This window comes from Lygodium microphyllum, chromosome 5 (genome assembly GCF_053477565.2).
Source record: "Lygodium microphyllum isolate KBCC chromosome 5, Lygodium_microphyllum_v1.1.10, whole genome shotgun sequence".
Taxonomy (NCBI): Eukaryota; Viridiplantae; Streptophyta; class Polypodiopsida; order Schizaeales; family Lygodiaceae; genus Lygodium; species Lygodium microphyllum.
The window spans coordinates 165,602,312-165,626,240 of record NC_141139.1 but is presented as its reverse complement, the minus strand read 5'-3'; the positions used below and the strand labels follow the sequence as shown (position 1 = coordinate 165,626,240).

The following is a 23,929-nucleotide window of genomic DNA, read 5'->3' as shown; positions in this document are numbered from 1 at the left end:
TATAAGTCAAGAGTGGAGCAACAATGTTGAGTGCAAGAGAGTGAATCCCAAGATGAGTGTACCAAATTTGTTATGGTACACAAAGAATAAAATATATTTATATATTAGGGTACAAATACCTACTACATAAAATGGAAATATTTCTTGGCAACTTGATTAGAAACAAGGTAACTTGATCATCAAAGACCTTAAGAACCCCAATGGTTGAGAACTTAGCGAGTAGACACCGATACTTAGCCAACTTGACTTCCAAGTCATCCTTGTTACTTATTGTAAAGTTTACAAAGTAAATTTTAGTTGGCAAAAAGGACAACTTATAGACTTAGGCCATGTCAAATGGAACTAATTTTGATTATTTTCTATCGATTTTGCCTACACAACTCATTTTCTCGCTCTAGTATAAGGCACGTTGTCGTATTTTAGCGAATTTTGTTTTTATCTCCTTGTCTGTGATCTTGAAGTTTTTGAGCTTTTGATCCAAACTTATGCAACAAACGGTCAGTCAAGTGTGCCGAACGCTTGAATGCTAAGTCGAAATGTTGAAGCTGAGAGTGAAACTGAAGCAATAAACCTTGCATAAGCTCGACAATAGCTAAGGTGTTACGAGTCTTCTACAAGTAGACGACCTTGTATGAAACAAGTACAGGATCAAGTTGAGGTTCGAACCCTTGTACTAAATCTCATAGGTTTTGAGAGTCTAAGACATGCCTCATCAAATCTGACCAAGTGGTGTAGTTTGACCCATTGAAACAAGTCTTATCATTAAATGCATGCTTGACCGATCAAGAGCTAGAACTATGAGGTATCTGTGAAGATGGATAGATAGGATAAGATGGAGGATAAGATGGTGGTGGTGGATAAAAAGTAGGGGAGGGATGGGAGTATATATGTGGATAGGCAAAAATAGGCTACTAATGTCCAATGAGTGCTTATTGCTGCGATGGTACCGAAACAGGTCCATATGATACTTTAGGTGTAGATGGAGGCACCGAGACACGATAGCCTTATCCAAATGTCAACTAGGGCACAACATAATGATCGGATGGTTCACTCACTAGGTAATGCCATAGAGGCAAACTGCAATACCAAACAATCCACACCAAAGTATATCTGGGATGTACTCCCAAAAGGATAACCCAAAAGTGTATGTATGGGAGGTCGAGTATCCATCACAAGTACACCACCCAAAAACAAGTATGTAGAGGTCATAAAGGCTGTGCATAAATGTGCAGAATCCCCTAGTGTCTTGTGTGGTGCATAATTTGGTGCACTTAATGCAAGCGGAAAGCAAGGTGCGTGGGAAGATAAGGGAGGGAGGGATGGATGGGAGACCAAATGGATTTGTGATGGATGTTGTTGTCGAAAACATGGTTGGTTCCTTTTGTCCATTAAATGCATTAGATAAAGATGCACCTACTCCATATTGGCCATAATAAATAAAATCATTTGAAGGAAAAAGAAGGGACAAAATACTTACAAGTTCTTTTTTTAGCTTCTTACCTAGTTTTGAGTTCATAAAGAAATACGCATCTTCCTCATTACTCACAAACCAAAGTTTGTTTTGAAGAGTCTCTTCTTGACGACCATCCCCCAATCCAATAGAAAATACAGAATCAATCGGTATAGAATTTGAAATAATAGGATTCGTACTTCGCATTGGAGAAAAGAAGTATTGTGAAAGCGATGTGTAATCTGAGCCAAGTTCCACTTATGGATGGCCAGTCTGTAGTGGAGATTTCGAAGGTTCTACAAGATCATTAGTTCTATACACCGCATCTAAAGGAGAAAACTCAAGCTTACCTTCAACCTCCTGTTGAGCCCTACGCTTAAGGATGATTATACTCTGTGACAGAAATTTGATATGGTCTGTGGACTCCATCCATGGTAGTCCGATGGTTCTCCATCCATATTTAGATCGTACAATAGCAAGCTGAGAGGTCCACTACTGATCATTTTTGTCCATGTTTGGCTATGGAGACTGGAGCAATGTTGTGAATGTGCTCGAAGCCATCTGACCCTTCTGTTATTCTTGCTTTTGCAAATGAGCTTTCTGATCAAAGGCCAAGGTTTCTCAGAGAGTACCTAACTTTGATACCACGTGAAGAAATGTTCTAAATGCAGAAAACACAAAACTAATCATACGACAAAGAACAGATTGATAAATATAGAACTCAGTTAGGGTTAGGGTTAAGGTAACTCAGAGAGTGAATAGAATGAATAATGAATATATTGTGCCCATGCAACAATCACACTATGTAGTGGATACTGAACCTCAAACTCTCGTATCTCTAGAATTAAGGAAGAGGTTATAAGCTATAGAGTGTGTCGTACTCCGAACGGATCCCGAATCACAGCAAAGGCAACCTCTGAGTGTCAAACACCAACAAACGCAGCCAAGAAAGGCTAGATCTGATGCAGATGGCACTGCAAGAGAGAGAGAGTAAAAACGCAAGTATTCGAGGAGAGAAAAACTCGGCGATAGATGTTAGGTGCAAACGCAGCCTGTGGAGCAGAGAGAAGATTAGGGCAACAACCAGAAACTATAAACACTACATGTTGAGGAGAAAGAAAATCACGGTGACAACTCCAGATTGCTAGCGATAGCACCAAATGTTGACGTCAGCATCAAACGCAAAAGACAAACTACAAGTGACAGCTCCAAGGTACCATGTGACAACTACACATAGATGGTGAAGACTAGAATCAGATGCAGATGGCTAGAGGAAGCTCTGGACCATGATATCCTCCATGAACAATTATGGACAGTAGAGATACAGCTCCCGAAACCTAAAAAAACGAGATCAAGGGAGAGTGGTGGACTGCATGTGTATTTATAGAAGGTTTAGGGCACCTAAATTAAGATTTTGCATGTGGAACATTGTAACTCTCTAGGAACGCGTTTCTTTTTAAAATAAGAAGGGCTTTTTCATTAACTAAGCCTGTTTTGGGGTTGATTAAGTCAGGCTAATGCATTTTTAGCTCAATAAGGCACATGTTGAGAATATACACCAAAGTATTAACAGTCTCAACCAAAAGGTACTCAAGGAACTCTACTGTCATGAGACAAGTATTTTTTGAAACCTCACTTAACATGTGGATTAATTTTTTATCACATGATTAAGTAAATGTTGCACATGTGAGGTGCAACTGGGGTTAGAGTAAATTTACAAGCCTGGGACCCGAGAAAATCACGGGATGTCAAAGGCAAAAGTTATTATAAGTTATGTTGCACAGGTACTTGGTGATATATGGTGTCAATTGTTGGCCTATGTCATTCATTTGGCCATAAGTGTCAGTTGTAGTGACACTAGAGATGTGGCGTTTAATGGTACCTAACGCCAATCTAATGGTCAAAGATGACACAAAGAGACTCAGGAGTGAAAGATGCCTAGCCAATTTAATTATTAGCCAATCATATTATTTGTTTGAGCACCGAAAAATTATTAGATTAATTTTTAGTAATTAAAGGCTGAAAATTAATATTTAATTATGGATAATGTTGGAAAAACCATTTGGGAAGGCTGCCACTTGGCAAACTTGCCCATATAAGCTAGTAAAAGCTTGAAGAAGAGGAAAAACGAGATCATTCTTACTCTAGTAAAGATGGGAGATCTATGAGTAGCCGTGGCCAGCCTATTTTCAGCCATTGCAACCAACCACAAGTGAGTTTTGAGGAGGTAATTGCAAATTTGGACCCTCCACAACTGGGCGATTGCATCCAGATACAAGGTGGCAGCTGATTTGGATGTCTTAGCTATAGGCAACAGCACTTAATGTTGTTGTGGCAAGGCAACAGCTGCATTTGACTGATTTTCAATCATTCTTTGCGACAAAACTTTGAATTTTCTCTCTCATCTCCCAACCATTTCACAGCCTTGCTTCGAAGATCCCAACATTTGGACCCTTGGAGACTGAGAAATTGCAAATTTCTTTGCTGTAAACCCTAATTTACAGGAAAAATTAGGGTGTAGCAGCAGCCTCGAGAAGCAAGCCAAATATTGGAAACTCCAAGACTTGGATTTTTCAAGGCTGAAGGTGAATTTCAGCTAAATTTAGGTGGAGGACTAGCCAAACATTGAATTTGGGACATTTCCATCGTCTATGAAGTAGGTGAAGGAGAGCATGGGGGTTCTTTGAGTTTACAGGGGCAGCTACCATCTCGATATGGTGGCATGTAGGAAGCATTTTCTGCTTCAAAGAGGAGTGATAAGCAATAGAATAAAAAGGCATAGTGTTATCATTGTGACAAGAAGGGGCACCTTTGAAAGGAAAGGTACTAGCAATGTAGCGAATGGAGGAGCAGGAGAAGAAGAAGGGCAAGGACTCCCCTAACAAGTCATCATCTATATCAACTTCAATTTTAGAGTCTAACTCAAACCCTCCAACCAAGGCTACAAAAAGGGCTATTCATCTGTAGTGAAGATGAAGGCCGTGAAGGCCTCCACTTCCACTTTCTAGCCCTCGTGGTGCTATCATCCCTCAAGACTCTCCAATGCCAACAAGAGGGAGTATGAGAGGGTGTGGTGTCGAGGCATCCTAGCCTCATCAATATACAAGTATGGGGGACCCAAAGTGCGGCTTTCCACATGCATTTTTGAAGTCTAGAAAGTTTCGAATTCCTAGAGCTGAAATTGACATCTGGGTTTATGATGGGTTGTTTTGCTTGATAGAGAACAATCTTTGCTACTAGCCTCAACTCACACAAGGGGACACTTTGGTAGTGGCCAAAGCAGAGAATCCAAGGTCATATACTTCTGTAAGGCAATAGTGAGAGGCATCATGAGCTACTGTGACTACTTCCTGTGGTCAAGGATTTAACAATAGACATCGACATTAATGTCTTTTCAGTGCACCTTTGTAGTGGCTTGATCACTCGTTGCTTGGGTATCCATTGTCCTACCTGATGGTCACTATTGCATGTACTATGATGAGTCGTTATCATTGCATATTTTATTGTACTGATCCCGATGATCTAAGAAAGGGTTAGCAGAGTGTATATCTCATGGGTTAAGAGTTTGTGCAATGAGGTGCATAGCAATATTTTATACCAACCATATTTTTCACTACCCACCCTATAGTTTTTGGGCACCCATAGATCTCACCAACTAGTCATCATGGCAACATATTTTTCTATTTATAGGCAGCTTCCTCCTCTGATTTGAGATGCTTAGATACTCATCCCTCAGCACAATTGCATCTTGGTGAAGAGCATGAGACCATGCACACCACCGGTGACTTAGTAGCTGAACCTTTGTATTGTGCTTGTGTCTTGGTATATGAATTCCTTTTCCTGAGCTTTTATTTTTTGAGTACATGTGCTCTTTGCAATGTTCTGCTTCGTTCTTTGTGTTAATTCAATCCATTACGCCTGTGAGTCTTTGCTTCCACTGCTGCCCACTATTTTGGCAGTTAAGTCAAACTAGTTATGGTTGCCTAGGTGTTTGTCCAATCGCAGAAGCCGTCATCAAATCTTCGAGAGAAGTATCTCTACATCTTCCAGATGCTCCCAAAGATTGCTGAGGAGGAGAGACATCCTCTTCTTTTCAATAAATTAATCACTGACATGGATGGCCACACCTAAGGACAAAGACCTTATCTTTCTTGCAGCACATTTGTTCAGAGATCTTAAACATTGCAGGGGAGTAGCAAACATTCATAGACTTGCCTCTAGACATTCAAAAACAGAGGTTATCCGTCCCAATTGGTTCGCTCATGACTCACAACTAGTGGATAAATCTTGCTCACCAAGGGAGATATGTTGATAGCAATTGCTACTCACAAGGATATGCCCATCCCAATTTCAATATAGGACAACAATCGACCTATTAGTCAAAAGGGACTTGCAGGAGCTAGCAAGGTGTTCTAGACAAAGGATTCAAGTGGTGGCTCACATAGTGATACGACCTGGGGTATAGAATCATATCCTCACATTATTACTCAGCCAGGTTGAAGATTTTGATCTTATCACAGGGGACCTCAAATACTGGGGATTTTCTCCAAGGTGTTATTACCATATCTTTCTTTTCTCAGGAACCTCTTCAAATATGAGAGCGGAATGCAAAAGAGTGATTGTAGAACCCATTTTATGAGAGAAAGAATCCAATGAGCGGGAACAGACCCCTCCAACAGCTATAACCCATTGTGCAAGCAGGGCATCACTCACCCTTTTCGTGTGGATTTCTAGAGGAGTCTAGATGGCATCCTTTCAACTCCAAAAATTGTCTTTAATTTTGTAGTTGCTAGCTCACAAAGGCCTAGCAGGGGACTTGGCTGGACTTGGTAGGATTCCCAATTTGTCTAGATGTGGGGCAGTTGCGGAAACTTTGAGACATTGCTTATGGGGTTTGCTTACCACTGAGGAGGTTGGGAGGGCCCTCTGAATTTTAGTCTTCAAGGACACTCATGAACAAATGATAGCAACTTGGGGAACTATAACCTAACCAACCAACAAAGAACTAGGTCATGGCTATGAGGACGCCCATGAATCATCTCTACATTGTATGAGGTCATGAACCACATGCGATCCAGAGAACTTGACTTCTCAGAAACTCAATGGTCTAATAAGGCATTGCCAAAGGTAGGAGCTCATTGCTAGCACTATTGCATGGTCTACTTTGTACAACCACATGCAATCCAGAGAAATTGACTTCTCAGAAACTCAATGGTCTTAAAGACATTGCCAAATGTAGGAGCTCAATGCTAGCACTATTGCATGGTCTACTTTGTACAACCAGATGCAGATAGGCCATAGACCATAGGGTCACCTCCACCTTAGAGACCCTTTCGTATACAATGAAAGCAAAAAGGGATAGACTCTGAGGTGATTCATAGAGCATACTGGCCAAGCACTATGACTTACCTGATGCTGCCACATGGCAGGTCTAACCAATGTGGTCAATTGGCTGACCTAGCAAGTCACAACTGGCTGCTCATCCAGTTGTCCACTATGTATGGATCTCAACCTCAATCTACCACATGCCCAAATGAGTCACATTTCCTCTTCAAAAATTAGGTGCTCAAGGAAAGGCTCAATCCATCAACCTCCATGTAAGTGCCACCACAAGTTCATTTGAGTGTTTTTCCCATTGGCCATGGCTTCAAAGAGATATCCATGAATTTCATGGACCCATGCCTGGTTTGCAAAAAATCCAAGTATGACATACAAAAAGCACACACACACACTACAGAAGGCATATGGTTACACTACCGATTCTGAATGCTCCATGGAAATCCATTACCATAGGCTTTTTTAGATATTCCAAAAACTTGACTAGCTCAAGACATGAATTGGTTACCCAACATGAATTGGTTACACAATAGTATATTCAATAATCACAGTCACATTTCATGCCATATCACAAATTGTACAGCTCCTCATCCTGCAGATTTTAGGTTGTTCAGGACATCTTTCAAAAATCATTCATGGCATGCTTTACTATAAAACTTGGAGACTACTTTGAAGTTCTGCTCTTCTTCCCATCAAGTTCTAATGAAAAATGACAAAAGCCAGTTGAAGCAAGGCTCTAGTCAGCAAACACTATTTTCTCCAAAGACCATTTCTCTGCTCAACTTGCAGTCTTGTGTCCAATTCACCTACAGTCTTTGCTAGCCATGCAATCTCCACAATCAGCTTAACATTGGAATTTTCAACCAATACACAACCTCCTTACACTTGACAGAAGTTCAGCTTCCTGTTCACTTCAAGAATTCATGAGTCCATTACTCAGTCAAAGCAGTGTTTTTAAAGTCCAACAAAAGAGCAACAAATAACTTCATACAGCAGAAACCCTGACTCCAACATAATTGCAGTATGCCATAAAACACATACCTGTGGAATTGTCAATTGTGACATCTTCTTGAGATTGACTTCGCACTTTTGTTATACTCATTTTTCTGATTGGCTTCAGAGACAACTTAGGTCTTGCCTGTTGTCTGATAGCTGGACTTCCATAGTAAAGTGAATGCTTACTATCCTCACACCATTTGTGTTTACTAGGTAAGGCTAGATACATGTAGATGAAATGTATCAGGACATGATATAGTTTGTCAATTAGCCTAGTGTCACTTTACAACTTCAGTTCTATCTAAATATAAGAATAGTTTGATAAAATGATGGTCTAGTCCAAATGGTTACCATGCATCCAACTCTTGTAATCACCACTACAAAGATTGTTACTGCATATGGAACTCATGCAGCTTTGCCCTGCAAAATAAAGAAATTGTGTCAGTGAAGCACTTTGGCAGAGTTACCACACACACACACATACATATATATGAATATATGAGATAAAATGGTCACATATTTATCTTATGTATGATACAACAATTAATAATCTATATATTTCTGAGTACCCAACATGGTATTATACAAAGTATAAACCTGCAAACAAATGGGTAAAAGACAATCCATTTTTTAACACAGTTCTGTTACACATGCTTGGGGCAGGCTATATTTCCCAGCAGTCAGGCTTCCTTTTTCTTTTTTTGGCAGTGATCATGAGAGTGGTAAGAATGCAATATTTAGCATTTCAAGGGTAGAACATTTCAGACTAGGATAGCTAGGTGCACCTAAAACTATGAAGATATGCTAGGGTTTGCACTAAGGAAACACAGCATGTATGGCTAAGACTGAAACACAAAGACTCTAACAGAGACTAGCAAAACTCAAACCCTAAACGGAAAACGCAAAACACATAAACCCAAAACTCAAACATAGAGAGAAGAAAGTGTACAAAATGCCCAAGGGCAGAGCAATCCAGTATTAGAGAGTGACATCCACCAAAGACAAATCTCAAGTGCAATAACCACCAATCGGAGATGAGAGAGTGCTGCATAATGAAGGGCAGCAAGCTGGTCACCAAAACACAGCAGTTGAAGGCTGAAATCTAGTAAACGCAGCAGTGTACCACTAGAGGAAGGCTGAAAATTGATCACCCAAGGCAGAGAAGTGTTAGGAAATAACAAGAGAGGTGTTTCCTAATGTAGAAGGCCCACTGGACAGCAAAAACGCAAGTACCGCAGCAATCACCTAGTGGGAGAGATGGCAGCAGCCTGTCGCCTGGCACCAGACGCTCAGAACACAGATTAATCACGTGCTATGATGACGCAGCAAATGGAGACCTCCAATTAGTAGGGCGATAGCTGAAAACGGGCTGCCTAGGGCTAGATACAAGCTACAATTGGTGATGGCTAGACAGCAAATGGTATGTGGCTGATGGCTGAAAACTGCATGGTAGAGTGAGAAACCTATACAAAAGGATTAGGCTGAATGGTGGACAGCTTGTCTATTTATAGATGTTGAAGGGTGCCCTAACAAAATTAGGGTTTTGGGGGACCACTAATACTCTCTCGAACTGCGCACCAAACTTGTGTTTCTCATTACTTAACTGTGTTTTGGGGCCATTTAAAAATGCTAATCAGCTGTAAAGCATGTTTTAGCTCAACACCCCCTCTCAGGCTCAAAACTGAACCTAAAAGGGAAGGCCAACAATGTGTACCCCAAGGCATCCCATCCCAAAGCAACCATGGCATCAGACAAAGGGTGCACGTTGGCTACCCAATGGCCTACCAAGACTACAAAGGTGATGGTTATCTTACCAAAGGAGTCCAAGTAGTCACCCCAAGAGAACACACCATTGGACAAAGGATGCTCATTGGCCACCCAATGGGCTACCAAGCCCTACAAAGGCGAATGGAACCACATTGACCTTTTCTTTTTCTTTCTTTTTTGTTTTGGTTTTGTTGTGGTGAAAAGTTAATTTTGGGGCTAGCGGTGGATTAAGTAACAAGAATATGACCATAAAAGATGCGTAAAACAATCCAAATAATGCCCAACCCTAAAGCATGCACAAACTCACACATGAGTTGGCATATCTGCTCACACCCTTGTCCAGATCTGATCTAATACAATACAATGGTACAATTATAATGAGCTGACATATCTGCAAACACCCTCGCTCAGATCATGGGTGATCTAATACAATATAATGGTACAATTATAATGAACTATAAATCATATAACATAGAACCACCAAGTAGAACCATGGATTCCCAAGCAGTGGATGTGCAAGCCACCACCAAGGTGCCTCGAAGAAAACCTGAAGTCGATGTCAATCGTACTAGCACCTAAACATAGAGAAGATGATAGCATATCTTTATGTTTGTCGCAATGTCTCTCAGCAGCATACATGAACATCCTTTCAAAAATGCCTTTGGAACATACATGACCATGGATTCCCCACCTTTGGCCAAACCACCAAAGTATCCCCTCATGTGAGCTCATGACTAGGAACTAATCCCATTCTCTGTCAGACAACCCATCATGAACTTGGATGTCAATACTTGTTCCAACATTTGAATCTACCAGACTTTAATCGATGTGTCAAGGAAGTCTCTCTCTGGATCCTGTGCATCTGTATAGATGTATAGATGAGACAAGACTGCCCCATCTGTCCACTGTCTCATACTCCCTCTCTGGCACTAGAGAGTTGTGAGGGATGTTGTTATCACCACCACTAGTAAGCAGCACAGAAAGGGGCCGTCAATCCCTTCCCATGATCCAAAGAAGCTAATCCTTTCCACGCCTTGGCCCTCTCTATGGCCGAAGGATCAAAGTCTGAGTCTGAGACAAATGATGACTCGTCGAAGGAATCTACTTCTTCTTCGAATTCTTACAAGCAGCTAACTCTACGCAATCCTTCCGTGAATGACCTTTCTTCCGACAGTGGTAACACTGGGTCTTCGACGCCTTTTCTTCGAACCCCTCTCTGAAGTTACAAAAGCCTCACTCGAACCTCCATAAGATGACTAAAGCCACCCCTGTAACCGCAAAGACGCCTCATACTCAAGTAGCATCAAGGTCGTATGTGTAAAACTGACACAAGTGATGATGTCTGCACCCTCAAAGCATTTGCCACTTCATCAAACACCGAAGGGAGTTTGGAGAGTACAAGTCCAATAAGATGAGTCTCTAGAAGCGTAGATTGCATTTTGCCGAAGCTGGCCTTGGATCTGGGTCACACGAAGTAGAAAAGACTAGACAGTATCTTTGGCCTCAAATGTAATTTGCTAGATCTATCCATAAAGAGAGTGACTACCCTCATGGTAGACGTGCCACGTACATCAGCTGCAACTTTGTCCATACGTCAGAAGATGCCCTATAGGAGGTAACTGCCGGTAGGACTTCTTTAGAAATACACCAAAGCAAGGCCGAATAGGCACATGTATCGTCTGAATCCCATGTAAGCACTGCTTCTGCATGGTTGTTTTCATCAAAATCATCCAATTGCGAAGTAGGACGCTGAGGATGAGGAATAGCTCCACACACGACGTACCATAACCGCTTCTGCACAAACCAAGATTTCATCATAGCAGGCCATGTAAGATAGTCAAGTCCATGTAGTTTATCATCAATGGATGTGCACACAGGAACCATCTGTAGAGGATGAGAAGATAAGGAGAGAAAAGAAGGTATTTGGAGAGGAAACACAGCCAAACCACAAGCACAGACTGCAAAAAATGAGAGTTCACATGCAGTATTGACCAAAATCTGACCAAAACAAGAAGAAATCTGCTGCAAAAAGTCAAAAAATCAGCCAAAAACTGCTTGAAATAGCAAAAACGGCTTGATAATGCAGTCGCCCAGCCAGGAGGAGATGTAGAAATATCAAAATGCAGGCTAAACACTGCCACCAACAAGAGAAAACTATCGCAAATGCAAGTGGATCAGAAATGCAGACAGCACAAGGGCTGACGCAGGCTGTACGGATACTGACATCAACAAACACAGCATTAAATGTAGGAAAACAGGTCACCTTGATCAAACTAGCAATCGCCTGATCAGCAATGGTCAAAACAGTCCTGAAATCAGCAAAGAAAACCAGTAGGTGCATAGATCCTGAAATCTAAATACCATGTCAGAAGTGGATACAGCAATGGAAGAATAAACATGTGCTGAAATAAACTACTTAACACAAGACAAAAGAGAAAGGAAAGAAGAAACACTAAAGAACACAATACAAATGAGAACTCACATGTCTACTCGGGAAATGGAATCCATATATCCAACACGAGACAGTCACACACAACAGTGAGTCACTAGTTGTGTGGACACCGACACCGGCTCCTCTCTCCGACAAAAGATCCACACATGTGATGGTGAGTGAATGACTGAGGAGGAGGAGCCTGAATAAGAAGAACAAAAACATGTCCTCAATATGATTAAGTCAGCCAGCATTTAATGTTGGTCGGCCAACAATAAATGCTAAATATGACCAAAATGAAGACCATAAAAATGCCTAAAATAATCTAAATAATGCCCAACCCTAAAGCATGCACAGACTCACACACATGAGCTAACATATCTGCTAACAGCTACATGCTGAAGAAGAATGCTCATGTAGCAAGTGCCACTTGGACAGTGTCCCTCCTAGGAAAATTGTTCACTTGCCCAAGCGCCCTAGTACAAAAACGATAAAATTATGCAATGCATAGGAAAAAGTACAACAAGGGGAAAGGCCGATGTCGAAGACAAGTGTCAAAACCTGTACAATACCAAGAAGGATAGGAACCCCCTCTCAACTTGAATGTCAATGGCAAAGAAGAAAGAGGAGTTTGAGGATGACAATCTTCGCATGGTGCCAAGAACCATGTGGATGAAAATGATGAAGCATCCCTACTAAAAGAGAAATAATAGAAGACACACTCATGATAGCAACAAGAGAAATGTTGCACAATCTACCGCGGGAGGGGAAGCCTCCATGCTAGTAGAAGAGCAAAACTCCAAGTAGATGGAACCATGAAAATGATGAAGCATCCCTACTGGAAGAGTAAGGATAAAAGACACCGCCATGATAGCAACAAGAGAGATGTTGCACGATCCGCCGTGAGAGAGGAAATTTCCATGCTGGTAGAAGAGCAAAACTCCAAGTAGATTGAACCATGAAAGAAATGGTGCACATCTCCTGTCTCTAGCTCAAGAAGGACTGATGCAAACATGTATGTTAGCCCTATACTAAAATACAAAAACCCTGCAAAAGAGATTAAAATATACAAGCACAAAGGTGAGTAGTGAGATGCTTCCAAAACAAAGATGCAAATAAAAGAAAAAGCTAAGTGCAATGCAATGAGTATATAAGTATGTAACAGAATTCTAAAAAAAGGGAAATGTTGATTGTGTAGCCACCATCGCGTACGGCGAGGTGGGGAAGTGGTCCTAGAAGGTGCAGTGGATACCCTAGGAATAGATGCATAAAGTGCAATAGGCGAGTCACTAGCAAACCAATCAACCAATCCTTCCGGAGTAGTGAAGGAGGTAGGCTGTTGAGATTGTCAGCGTGCCACATATCTAGTAGCTGCTAGGGAAAATGGTGCAATAGTGAGAGGCGTAGCCCCATTGGACTAGCCAACCGGAAAGTCAATATTCTGTGGTGGTTTTCAAGGAGGAGGACCCTAGGTCTTGGTACGATACTCCTTATCCACATGTCCCGACCTCCAGCAGTATGTGCAAAACCTATTTTTCTTAGGAACTTGCTACCAAAGGGGTCATGTTTCTTTGGTTCCGTTGGAGGAAGTGGTGTCACCCTTGTCTTGGCTTGCCTTTGCATCTTGCGAGTTTTGCCATTGTTGGTTTTCTTGCCTGAAGAAGAGGCAACCAACCCTCTTACCTCATAATAGATGTATAGAGGACTTCTTGTTGACTTGATCATGCAGCCTCGTGTGACATAAGAACTGACACTCAAACTCATAGAAGGTCGGTAATCTAGGTAGTGAGATAATGTGCTGGGTAAAATGGAAGTATATATCAGGCAACTTGTTCAAGAAGAACAAAACTTGATCGTCATCTAACTTCAGGGAGCCAAAAGTGGTAAACTCGACTAGTAAATACCGATATTCGGACAACTTAACTTCAAATCATTCCCTTCCTTAATAGAAAACTCTCGAAGCTCAATATTGAGATTGATAAGTGGAGTGCAATCTCAAGCCGCATAGCAGTCAATGAGATGACTCCAACACTCAAATGCGAGGGAAAAATGTTGTATCTAAGAGCGGAATTCAGGAAGCAACCCTTGCAGTAACTCAACATTGGCTATGGCATTGCAGGCTCTCCATTTACGGATGTGATCAAGGTGAGCTAATCGAAGGTCCAACATAGGCTCCGTATCAATGACAATGTCCCAAAGGCCCTGAGATTTAAGCACTTGTTGGGTGAAATTCAACCCGTTACAAGAAGTCTTATCTATAAAGGCATTCTTGGCTGTTGCAATAGGAGTGACACTGTGGGAGATAAAGTGTGTAATGGGCATAGGGTGAAGAGGGGGGATAGGGTAGGAAAGGGGAGTACACTTGGAAAGGAATCCCAAAGTGCCCACCATGCATACGAGAACTATGCATAGCAGATCCAAATGTGGGCAAGGGCAAACTAGGTATGAACATGGTAGCCCCCTGTGGAGCCCAAGGTGAAGGGATAGGAACATAGGGAGCAGAGGACGGAAATCCCTATGTAGAAGTGATCCAAGGGATGTGTGATAACAGTCCATAAGTAGAGGATGGATATCCTTACGTTTGAAAGGTCATGCGAGGGGTTTGTGAGTATCCAAGTGTAGTGAGGGGGATGCCCATCACAGCCATCCCATAGTGAAAGGATGTGGTAAAGTGGGGATAGGTGAAAGGTACAGTGTTAAAGGGTGGTGGCATTTTCCCTAATGATGCACCAAGAGGTGGAGTGATTGGAGGGTAGGTAGACGGTGGGATGGAGAAAGAAAAAGTGCTAAGAGCAAGATGGAAGATCCAACTCCTAATGTGCTTTGAGAGGAAGTGTAGTGTGATCCAAGATTTTGGTTAAGTCAGAATCGAGTCGCGTGTGAGTCTCGCACAAAGACTAGCCTCCACAATCACCACAAGGTACTCTTTAGAAGAGCATGGGCTCTGATACCATGTGAAAATATGCTAGGGTTTGCACTAAGGAAACACAACATGTACGACCAAGACTAAAACACAAAGACTCAAACAAAGACGAGCAAAACTCAAACCCTAAACGCAAAATGCAAAACGCAAAAACTCAAAACTTAAACGCAAAGACGAACACAGAGAGAACAAAAGGGCAAAGCAATGCAACAGGCCAGTCACCAAAACACAGCAATCAGAGGCTAAAATCTAGTAAACGCAGCAGTGTACCACCAAAGGAAGGCTGAAAACTTATCACCCAAGGCAGGCAATAACAGGAGAGGTGTTTGTTGATGCAGACGGCTTGCCAGACAGCAAAAATATAGGTACTCCAACAGTCGCCCCGTAGGAGAGAGAGCAGTAGCATGTCGCCTCGCACCAAATGCTGAAAACGTAGGCTGATCAGGTGCTATGATGACACAGCAAATGGAGACCTCCAAACAACAAGGCAATGGCTGAAAACAAGCCACCTAGGGTTGGATAGTGATGGGCTATAGTCGGTGATGGCTGAATAGCAGATGGTAGGTGGTTGATGGTTGAAATTTGCATGGTAGAGTAAGAAACCTGCACAAAAGGATTAGGCTGGATAGTGGGCAGCTTGTCTGTTTATAGATGTTGAAGGATGCCCCAAAAAATTAGGGTTTTGGGGGACCATTGAAACTCTCTTGAACCGCACACCTAATTTGAGCTTTTCATTAATTAAGCATGTTTTGGACTATTTAAAAATGCTAATTAATTGTAAAGCGTGATTTAGCTCAACAAAAACCTCCCACTAGAATCCATCATGCACACATGACACAACACAAACCGTAAAGCACATAGACAAGCATTAGAAAACAGTCATTGTGCTCATCTCCCAGCCATAGAGCCACCATGGCTCAATCCTCGACTTAGGAAACATATGCAAACAGGCCAAGCCTCCACCATAAGAGTTAGCATCCCATACCGCCAGCCCACACCAATAACTTGGCAAGTAGAGTTGCCTAGGGTCTAGAGTCAAAAAGTGCAATGCACGATAATGTGTGCATATGAGCAATGGATTGCTTTTATAGACCCTATCCTGACACTTTGGGATTTGTGTTTTGCTGCCTAGGTTACTCCTCGGCATTAGGGGATTGCGGTTCACTCCCTTGATAGTTAATGATTATCTGCCACATCTCTGACGACATCAGAGAATTGCAGTTTGCCCCCTCGACAGCTATCCTTCACCTTCTAGTGATTACTTCGATAGCCCACTACCTTGGAGGATTGCGTTTCGCTCCCTTCATTGTGGAGATTCCCACAGTTGATGCCGCCTGATTCAAGCAAGACAATGCAATTATCTGCTAAGCTTTGGATCTGTTGTATCATCTTTTCTTCTTGTAGCATGATTCAGTGCATCATCATCGTGTTCTTTTTATGTTTTTGAGGTTCTCTTCCCTCTTAGTATTTGTCGTACACATTCTGTGTTACTCATCGCAAACCCTATTGTCTCTCCGCATTGTCGCTTATTTTGACATGGTATGAGAGAATACCTATTATTTTGACATGGTATCGAAGCGCAAGAGCTCAAACAGCTAAAGACCCTATTCATCAGAGAAGGCAACGACAAGTTGCTAGTTTGGCGTCATCTATTGGATTTTCCCCTTCATTTCCATTGCATCAACAACAGACAGAGAATATCCTTCTCTTCCTCTCCCACCCACCCACCCTTTTATAGGTTGACACTTTGGTGCTATGGCTTCTCAACAAGTAGATGGATAGACCAATGGGTGCTCTTTCGGCATCACGGGAACCCCCACCGATACTTGCCGACATGGACCTTTGCTCCCTACCCCACCGGAGTATATGTGTCTACCCCTAGGCACTTGTGCCACCTCTCCCTTCTAGGCCACAAAGTTTATTTTGCACCGACTCTCAAATTTTTATGCTCAAGGCAATTAGACACATTCATTGCGCACTAAGCCCTTTCGAGCCATAGGAGGATCAACTGGTACCACAGCCTTCTTGCGACTGTCACAATGCGCGGAGGTTGCTTCTACTTCTTCTAGGGTTTCAAGAATGCCATCTCGACAACCCAAGGTTCTACAGTTTGCTCCGTTGAGAGACGGTGATTGTTGGATACCATCTCTGGATGGTCATCAATTGCTTCTCCTAGCTCCACAATCGGGAGTTGGAAGCCATTCGCTTTTTGTGGAATAGTTTTGTTGTTTGTAGAAGAAAGTGGTAGTCGTTATAGTCCTAGGTTGCTAGCAATTCCTAGCAAACAATCTTCTCTATAGAAGACTCGATCTTATTGTCTTTTCTAGAGATAAGCTTTTGTGTCTTGCAACACTAATCTCCATGGAAGCATGGTCTTTTTGAGATTGTATTTGCTCATGATCATGCTAAGCACTTGGCTACTGGCCATAGTGTGTGTGCTTGTATACACTTATGAGCTGAATGGTACTAATTGGTTGGGCTTCTCATCCATTGCAAATTCCCGTTGGATTCTTACATCCTTGGAATGTCACGGATGGATTACTCCATATAGCCATGGTTTGCTAGCCCAATGAAATCATTAGTAGTTATCTTTCTTAGCTCACTTGTCATTTTGGCAAGTGGGCTTCTTTACTTGGAGTCATGTTTCTCTTTGCTGTCCTTGGACTACCTCAAGACCAATGGATTGACCAATTGGAGAATGTGTTGAGCATATGTATCCCATTGTTAATCTAATTAGAAGCATTCCATTTCTTGGATGAAATTCAGTTTGCTTGTAGCAATACTAGGTTTTTGGCTAGTAAATATAGACCATTCTCTCTGATGTACTGTTATGAGTCACAATGACTCAACCACTGTTTGCCAAGGGCTCAAAGGAGCAAGAATGCAGTCCGTACCGACTTTCTGCATGATATGTTGGAAATGTCAATAATTTCTAGTTTGTAGTGTGAAGATATGCTAGTGTTTGCACTAAGAAAACACCAAATGTACAAACACGACTGAAACACAATTACTCAAATAGTAACACAAACCCTAAATACAAGGCACAAACTCAAAACTCAAAACGCAAAAGACACAAACACCAATAGAGAGAGAGAGAGAATTCTGAAGTGAATGAATCAATGTAGAAAATGAATGTAAAAGTATACATAATGCCCAAGGGCAAAGCAGTGAATGATGTTGGAGGGTGATGTCCACGGGAGACGGATTGTGAGTGCTGAAACCACCAGTCAGAACTGTCAGAACATGGGAAAGTGCAAAACACTAATCACTAAGTTAGCAGGTGACAGTATGAGGAGGGGTTTAATGATGAAGGAAGCAGGAAATCTGCAAAACGCAGCAGCTGATGGAGTGTTGGATGATGTGTCAGGGCTTGCACTGCAAAACACAGCATGTTTGATGTCATCTGGACAGCAGGACAACCTCCCTGATCAGCAAATGCAGCAGTTTGGAGGGGCTGATGATGTTGCCAGCAGCTGGGAGTGATGGGCGGCAGCAATGCACAGATTGGCAGGGGCTGATGATGACGTGGCAGCACTCTGGAGGGGCCAGGCAGCCATAGGAAGAAGACTGATGGCTGAAATCTGCATGTGGAAGTGAGAAACCTGCACACAATGGGGCTGAATGGTGGGCACCTGCATAGCACTACACCAAACCTCCTATGCAAGAGCCTCATCAACTACAATAGGCTCGTGATCCTAAAGAGTCTGACCTAAGTGTTAGCAGTCATGTTTGTCATGCCTTGTCATCTCCTACCTGTGAACCTCAATCTACGTCAAACAAGGACTTTAAGAGCTCTGACTTGTCTATCACTTGTTTTGACGGAGGAGGTAGCTCATTCTAGAGCACTCAGTTTATTGCATTTCAGTGCATTTTCTCCTCCAGTCAAGATTTTATGTGCATTTCCCAAGGCAATTTTTGCATTCTTCAACCTACCTCACCTATCGGACATTGTCCACCTTTTTTGGGATTTTTCTAAGCATTTCTAGCATTTTTACCAGCATTAAATGCTGGCCGGCCATATTTTTGACCCTAGATTTCAAATTGACCAGTTTTTGGGATATTTGGAGATTTATGGGCCATTTCCCTCTTGGCAGTCATATATATCATCATCTTCCCTCCTTCCTTGGCAGGTGCACTCTTCGAATCCATCATCTTCCTCTGTCCTCAGTGCTACCATCATCATCAGCCTGATCTGGTGCCTTCACTAAGGCTATGGGCTGCATGCACGGACTGATCAGTCCTCCTCTAGTATTCAGCATCTGTTCCTTGTTCAATGCAGGTTTCTTTTCTTCTTTTCTTGTACACACTCTCTCTCTCTTCCTCTGTGTTCAAGTTCCTTCTTCCGTTGCGCACTGTCACATGGTATCACAGCATGGTACCTAAGAGAGACAAGGAGCTAACTTCTCGTAGAGGAGACTGCCCCAGACTGCCTAGCGGCCTTGCCATGTTGGCGTTTTGTTGAAAACGCAGCGTTCAGCTTAGAGGCGTCCACTTTTCTTGTGCCAAGTACCCGTTTTGCTACCCAGTTCCTTTCCTACTAGTGGCAACAGCTTCCTCGGTCAAGCGACAATCTTTTGCTGCAAACGCAGTGTTCCTTGGTCAGGCGATAGCTCTCCTCAGCAAACGAACAGTCCTTGTGCAGGCGACAGTCTATCTCCCCTAGGCAGACCCTATACATCGACTTCATTGTGATCATATAGCCATTTCCTCCTGTTTCAAGGTTGTCTACTGCCAAAACGCAAATTTCTTGTGGATGTCTTGCAAGATATCGAAGATGTCTTATCGTCAGTTCTTTGCTGACTCAGAGCATGAGGTCTTTGTTCCTTCCTCTACGAGCCAGATAGATTGTTGTGCTACTTCACGCGACGACTGGATGTCACGTAGCCTGTTTGTGCAGGATCCCTCTCCTCCCCGTTCTCTCCATGTTTCACAAAAGGCCCATTCTACCGGCCTTCATATGCCTTTCATGGCATTCTCTATACAGGTGCCAGTACTCCCTTCTTTGCCCAAAGAAGACCAGCTTGATGGTTCCAACTACTCACTTTGGTCGTGTAAGGTGGAGTGTATCCTTGATACCTTCGATCTTTGGGAGCTAGTTATCGACCCTATTCCCCGTCCAATGGAGAATCCCACCATTGGATCATTGATGGATCGTGTGGCCTTATGGGCTCAGCTCAACTCTAGAGCTCGATCTTTTCTCTTTATGAGCTCACAGAATTTTGTCCTAGTGCATGTGCGCAGGTTGCGAAAAGCAACGGAACTGTGGACAAAGCCAGCTTCTTTGTACCATCAGAAGACATTTGCCCATCACATTACTCTTGAGAAGAAATTACGAATGCTCGCTATTGATGATTCTCCTTCCATGAAGGATCATATCAACAGATTGAAAAACATGAGGGATGAGCTTGTGTCCCTTGGCAGGATGATCTCTTCAGAAGATATGGCTATGATTCTTTTGACTCGGCTGCCATCTCCCCAATTTGATGTCATCTACACCAGTCTTCTTACATCAAGGACCCATGAGAAGCTTGTATGAGAGGAGCTTGCCCCGCTTGTTTTGAAGCATGACGAGCGCACCAAAGAGATAGCCACTGGATCCACCTCCACCAAAGCTTTTGTTGTAAGTTCAAGAGGGGGGACGAAGAAGAAAGGGAAGTCAAAGGCTAAAAGATAGGAGAGTTCTTCAAGTTCTAACTCCAATTCAAAGAAGCCTGAATGCCCATATTTTGGGAAGGGGACACGTCCAGAGGAGAAATGTTGGAAGAAGTACCCTCACCTTCATCTGGGAGCAAAGGATGGAGCTAAAACATTTGAGCTCCCTTTCACAAGCCCTTTATGTTCTGGTTTTGGGCTTTCACTCCTCTCAGTTTATGGCCTTACAAGGCTTGGTACTCGGGTTGTCTTCACCAAGCAGGCCATTTGTATTAAGGATCCTTCTACAAGGGTAGTTATCGCAATAGGTTGGCAAGAGAGCGGACTTAATAGGCTCCATTCCCCTGCTCTTATGCAAGGTCCTCCAAGGTAGTCGTCTATTGCTACATCTATTCCCCCACCCTCTCCTCCGGTGGTTTACTCGTTCTCCCCATCCCTTTTAGAGGGAGACAATCTCGATGATGTGGCTATGGATTTCCTAGCCCCCTAGTGTTTCAGAGGGGGTTTCCCAAGATCGTGATGAGCCTCTTCATCAGCAAACTTTATCATCGGACTTCATCGACATCAGCATTCCTCTTGCCACCCCAAGATCCATTTCTCCCCTGGCCTTCCGGCACATCCAGAATCTGAAAGGAGGTGTTAGTAGTCATGTTTGTTATGCCTTGTCATCTATTGTCTATGGGCCTCAATCTGAGTCAGACAAGGACTTTAGGAGCTTTGACGTATCCATCACTTGTTTTGACGGAGGAGATAGCTCATTCTAGAGTACTCAGTTTATTGAGTTTCAGTGCATTTTCTCCTCCAATCGGGATTTTATGTGCATTTCCCGAGGTAGTTTCAGCATTCTTCAACCTACCTCACCTGTTGGACATTCTCCACCCTTTTCAGGATTTTTCTGAGCATTTTTGGCATTTTTACCAGCATTAAATGCTGGTTGGCCATATTTTTGGCCCCAAGTTGGCCAATTTTTGGGATATTTGGCTATTTATAGCAATTTTCCACTTGGCAATCATATATATCATCATCTTTCCTCCTTCCTTGGCAGGTGCACTCTCTAATTCCATCCTCTTCCTCTGTCTTCCGTACTGCCATCATCATTAGTCGGATCTAATACACTCACTGACAATGTGAGCTGCATGTAGGGACTGATCAGCCCTCTTCCTGTATTCAGCATTTGTTCCTTGTTCGGTGCAAGTTTCTTTTCTTCTTTTCTTGCAGATTGTCTCTCTCTCTTCCTCTGTGTTTGAGTTCCTTCTTCCGTTGCACACTCTCATAATAAGGGCATAGTTCACACAGAATAGCTTATCCTTGCAAAGGCCTCCTTTGACTCATCCTCGAATTTCGACTTTGATTTCAGCCTTGTAGCAAAGGCTCCAATGGCCTTGGGATTGTTCTTCTAGACCTAGTATTGTCTTCATCCTTCACAACTCTCCTACCAAAGAGGGAACGTAAATGGGTGGTGGGGATGGTGAGGGATCCGAGCCCCATCCGTATATAGGGGTGTATACTTAAGCATGGCTTTCTACATGTGAAACCTATTTCTAGTTTACCTTTCAGGTTCATGATGGGAATTGGGGGGTTGTGACAGAGAGCAATCATTGCTCCTGGTCTATTCCCACACGAGGGGATACTTTGAAAGGTTAGTGGTCTGGCCAAATGCCAGGAGTCCATGATCATGATAGTGTTTTCGGCAAAGCTTTTTTCATGACAAACATCGAGAGTCAGCTATTTCTACACTCTATGGTCAAGGATGGCAACCAGTAGAAGACTGACTAACAAAATGTGGCAGGCTAAGTTCTCATCAGTTCTTTTGTTTGCCCAGGTTGTGTCTACATCAGGGCAAGCTTCAGTCCTTGGCATGTGCATTACTACATGATCAGCTCGTCTATCTTGCATCATCCTGATCGAAGCTCCACCGTGTGCAGCAGTTTGAGAATCTTTATATCCATGTCAATTAACAAGCTGCTCCAACTTGTCAGGTTCTCCAAGTAGAGCAAACCAGTTAGGGGAGGTGGTTTTTAGTGGGTTTGGAATTCTCACTCAACACCACACTTTTCTAGTTTCAAATAAGTTTTCTATTCTGAAGTATTTGGAAGCATCAAAGCAACTAGGTTTCATAGAAGAGTCCCCAATTACCCCCTAAGCTTCTACATGTAACGTTCTACTGATTGCTTTTCCAGAAAACGCTGTGATTTCTGCAAAAGATGCAGCTACTCTCAGGTCTCCAGAGAGAAAATGAAGGCAAAACTTTTGAAATGCCCCAGAAAATATCGATACAGAATGTCGATCCTGATAGTCAAATTTTGGATCATACAAGAGACAACTGAACAAGCTTGGGATAAGATCGGAGAGCAGTGACACTCACTCAAATTTACACAGGATCATCAACTTCACAAAGGATCAATTAGCTGTTTCGTCTCACTTTAGTTAGTCCAAGCCTTGAGCCTCAAGCGAGAAGAAATTCCAGCAAAGTTTGTTGCAAATGTCTGGGACTGCCTTCAGGATCTGTACTCTGTTCCAGAATGACAAGTGCTCTGACATCCTTGATAGGGAAGGTGCCTATAATGTGGAGGAGGTCAAGGAGGTTCAGATACAAGAACACATTAGAAGCGTTTGGTGCAGGTTACAAGCCAAGGCACAAATGTTTGTCTGCCGAGCTTCAGGAGAACCATTGCTCACGTGTTGATGGTGGAGATGGCATGGATCATTGCTACTGCTTTGAAAGTTAGACTGCACACGCATTTCATGGAGCCGCCTCGCCTTAAACTGGTTCTACTTATTGACTCCACTATCATAAGCATAAACGTTTCTTAAGAGAAAATAGAACAAGCGCGCACGAGAGAGAGAGAGAGAGAGAGAGAGAGAGAGAGACCTGCATTGCAGAGCATGATGGAGTTCGCCATTGTTGCCCGAAACCGGTAGGGGAAGGTCGAAGTGGAATTACTACGAAAATAAGGCCATCCGACGTTGTTAACGTTTGTGGATGGATAACACTTTTATTTACTGTATTTTGGATAACACTTTGACTGCCGCAGTCCAATCACAAGGATTCCTAAGCTAAGACCGTTTAGTTTCATCTTAATCCAACCGGAAACAAGTCTTCACGTGTGTGTTCCAACTGCCTCTCGGGGAGGGGGTAGAAGAGTTAATGGGTTAGGTGTCTAGTTGTGGATTGAGTTGGTGTCCTGCATGTGATGGCACCTCACCTCCAAAAGAACTAACGGACATGGAACCCTGTGCTACATAGGTTGAGCATCCAATGACCTCCAAAAGAGTTAATGGACATGGAGCCTTGTGCTACATAGGTTAAGCAAAAGAAGATGGGCCTCTCCCGAAGCTCACAACAGCAGTAAGATCCTTTAGCACATAGGTG

At 42.8% G+C, this 23,929-nt stretch overlaps 1 protein-coding gene across 2 annotated transcripts in view; it reads right to left on the bottom strand.

Annotated features, from left to right (window-relative positions):
- Positions 1-23,574, bottom strand: part of LOC148036643 (uncharacterized) — a 49,302-nt gene extending 25,728 nt beyond the window's left edge. Inside the window, exons 1-3 of one of the 2 annotated variants that reach the window (XR_015690971.1) lie at positions 23,429-23,574; positions 8,135-8,203; positions 7,829-8,002 (exon numbers count right to left, since the gene is read on the bottom strand). Coding sequence is in view for 1 of the 2 variants with exons in the window: in XM_087678682.1 (XP_087534808.1) it covers positions 7,829-8,002; positions 8,135-8,203; positions 23,429-23,459 (274 nt within the window). In the remaining variant the exon portion in view is untranslated. The remainder of the gene's footprint in view (positions 1-7,828; positions 8,003-8,134; positions 8,204-23,428) is intronic. The other variant, XM_087678682.1, reaches the window with a different exon arrangement.
- Positions 23,575-23,929: the final 355 nt, after the last annotated feature.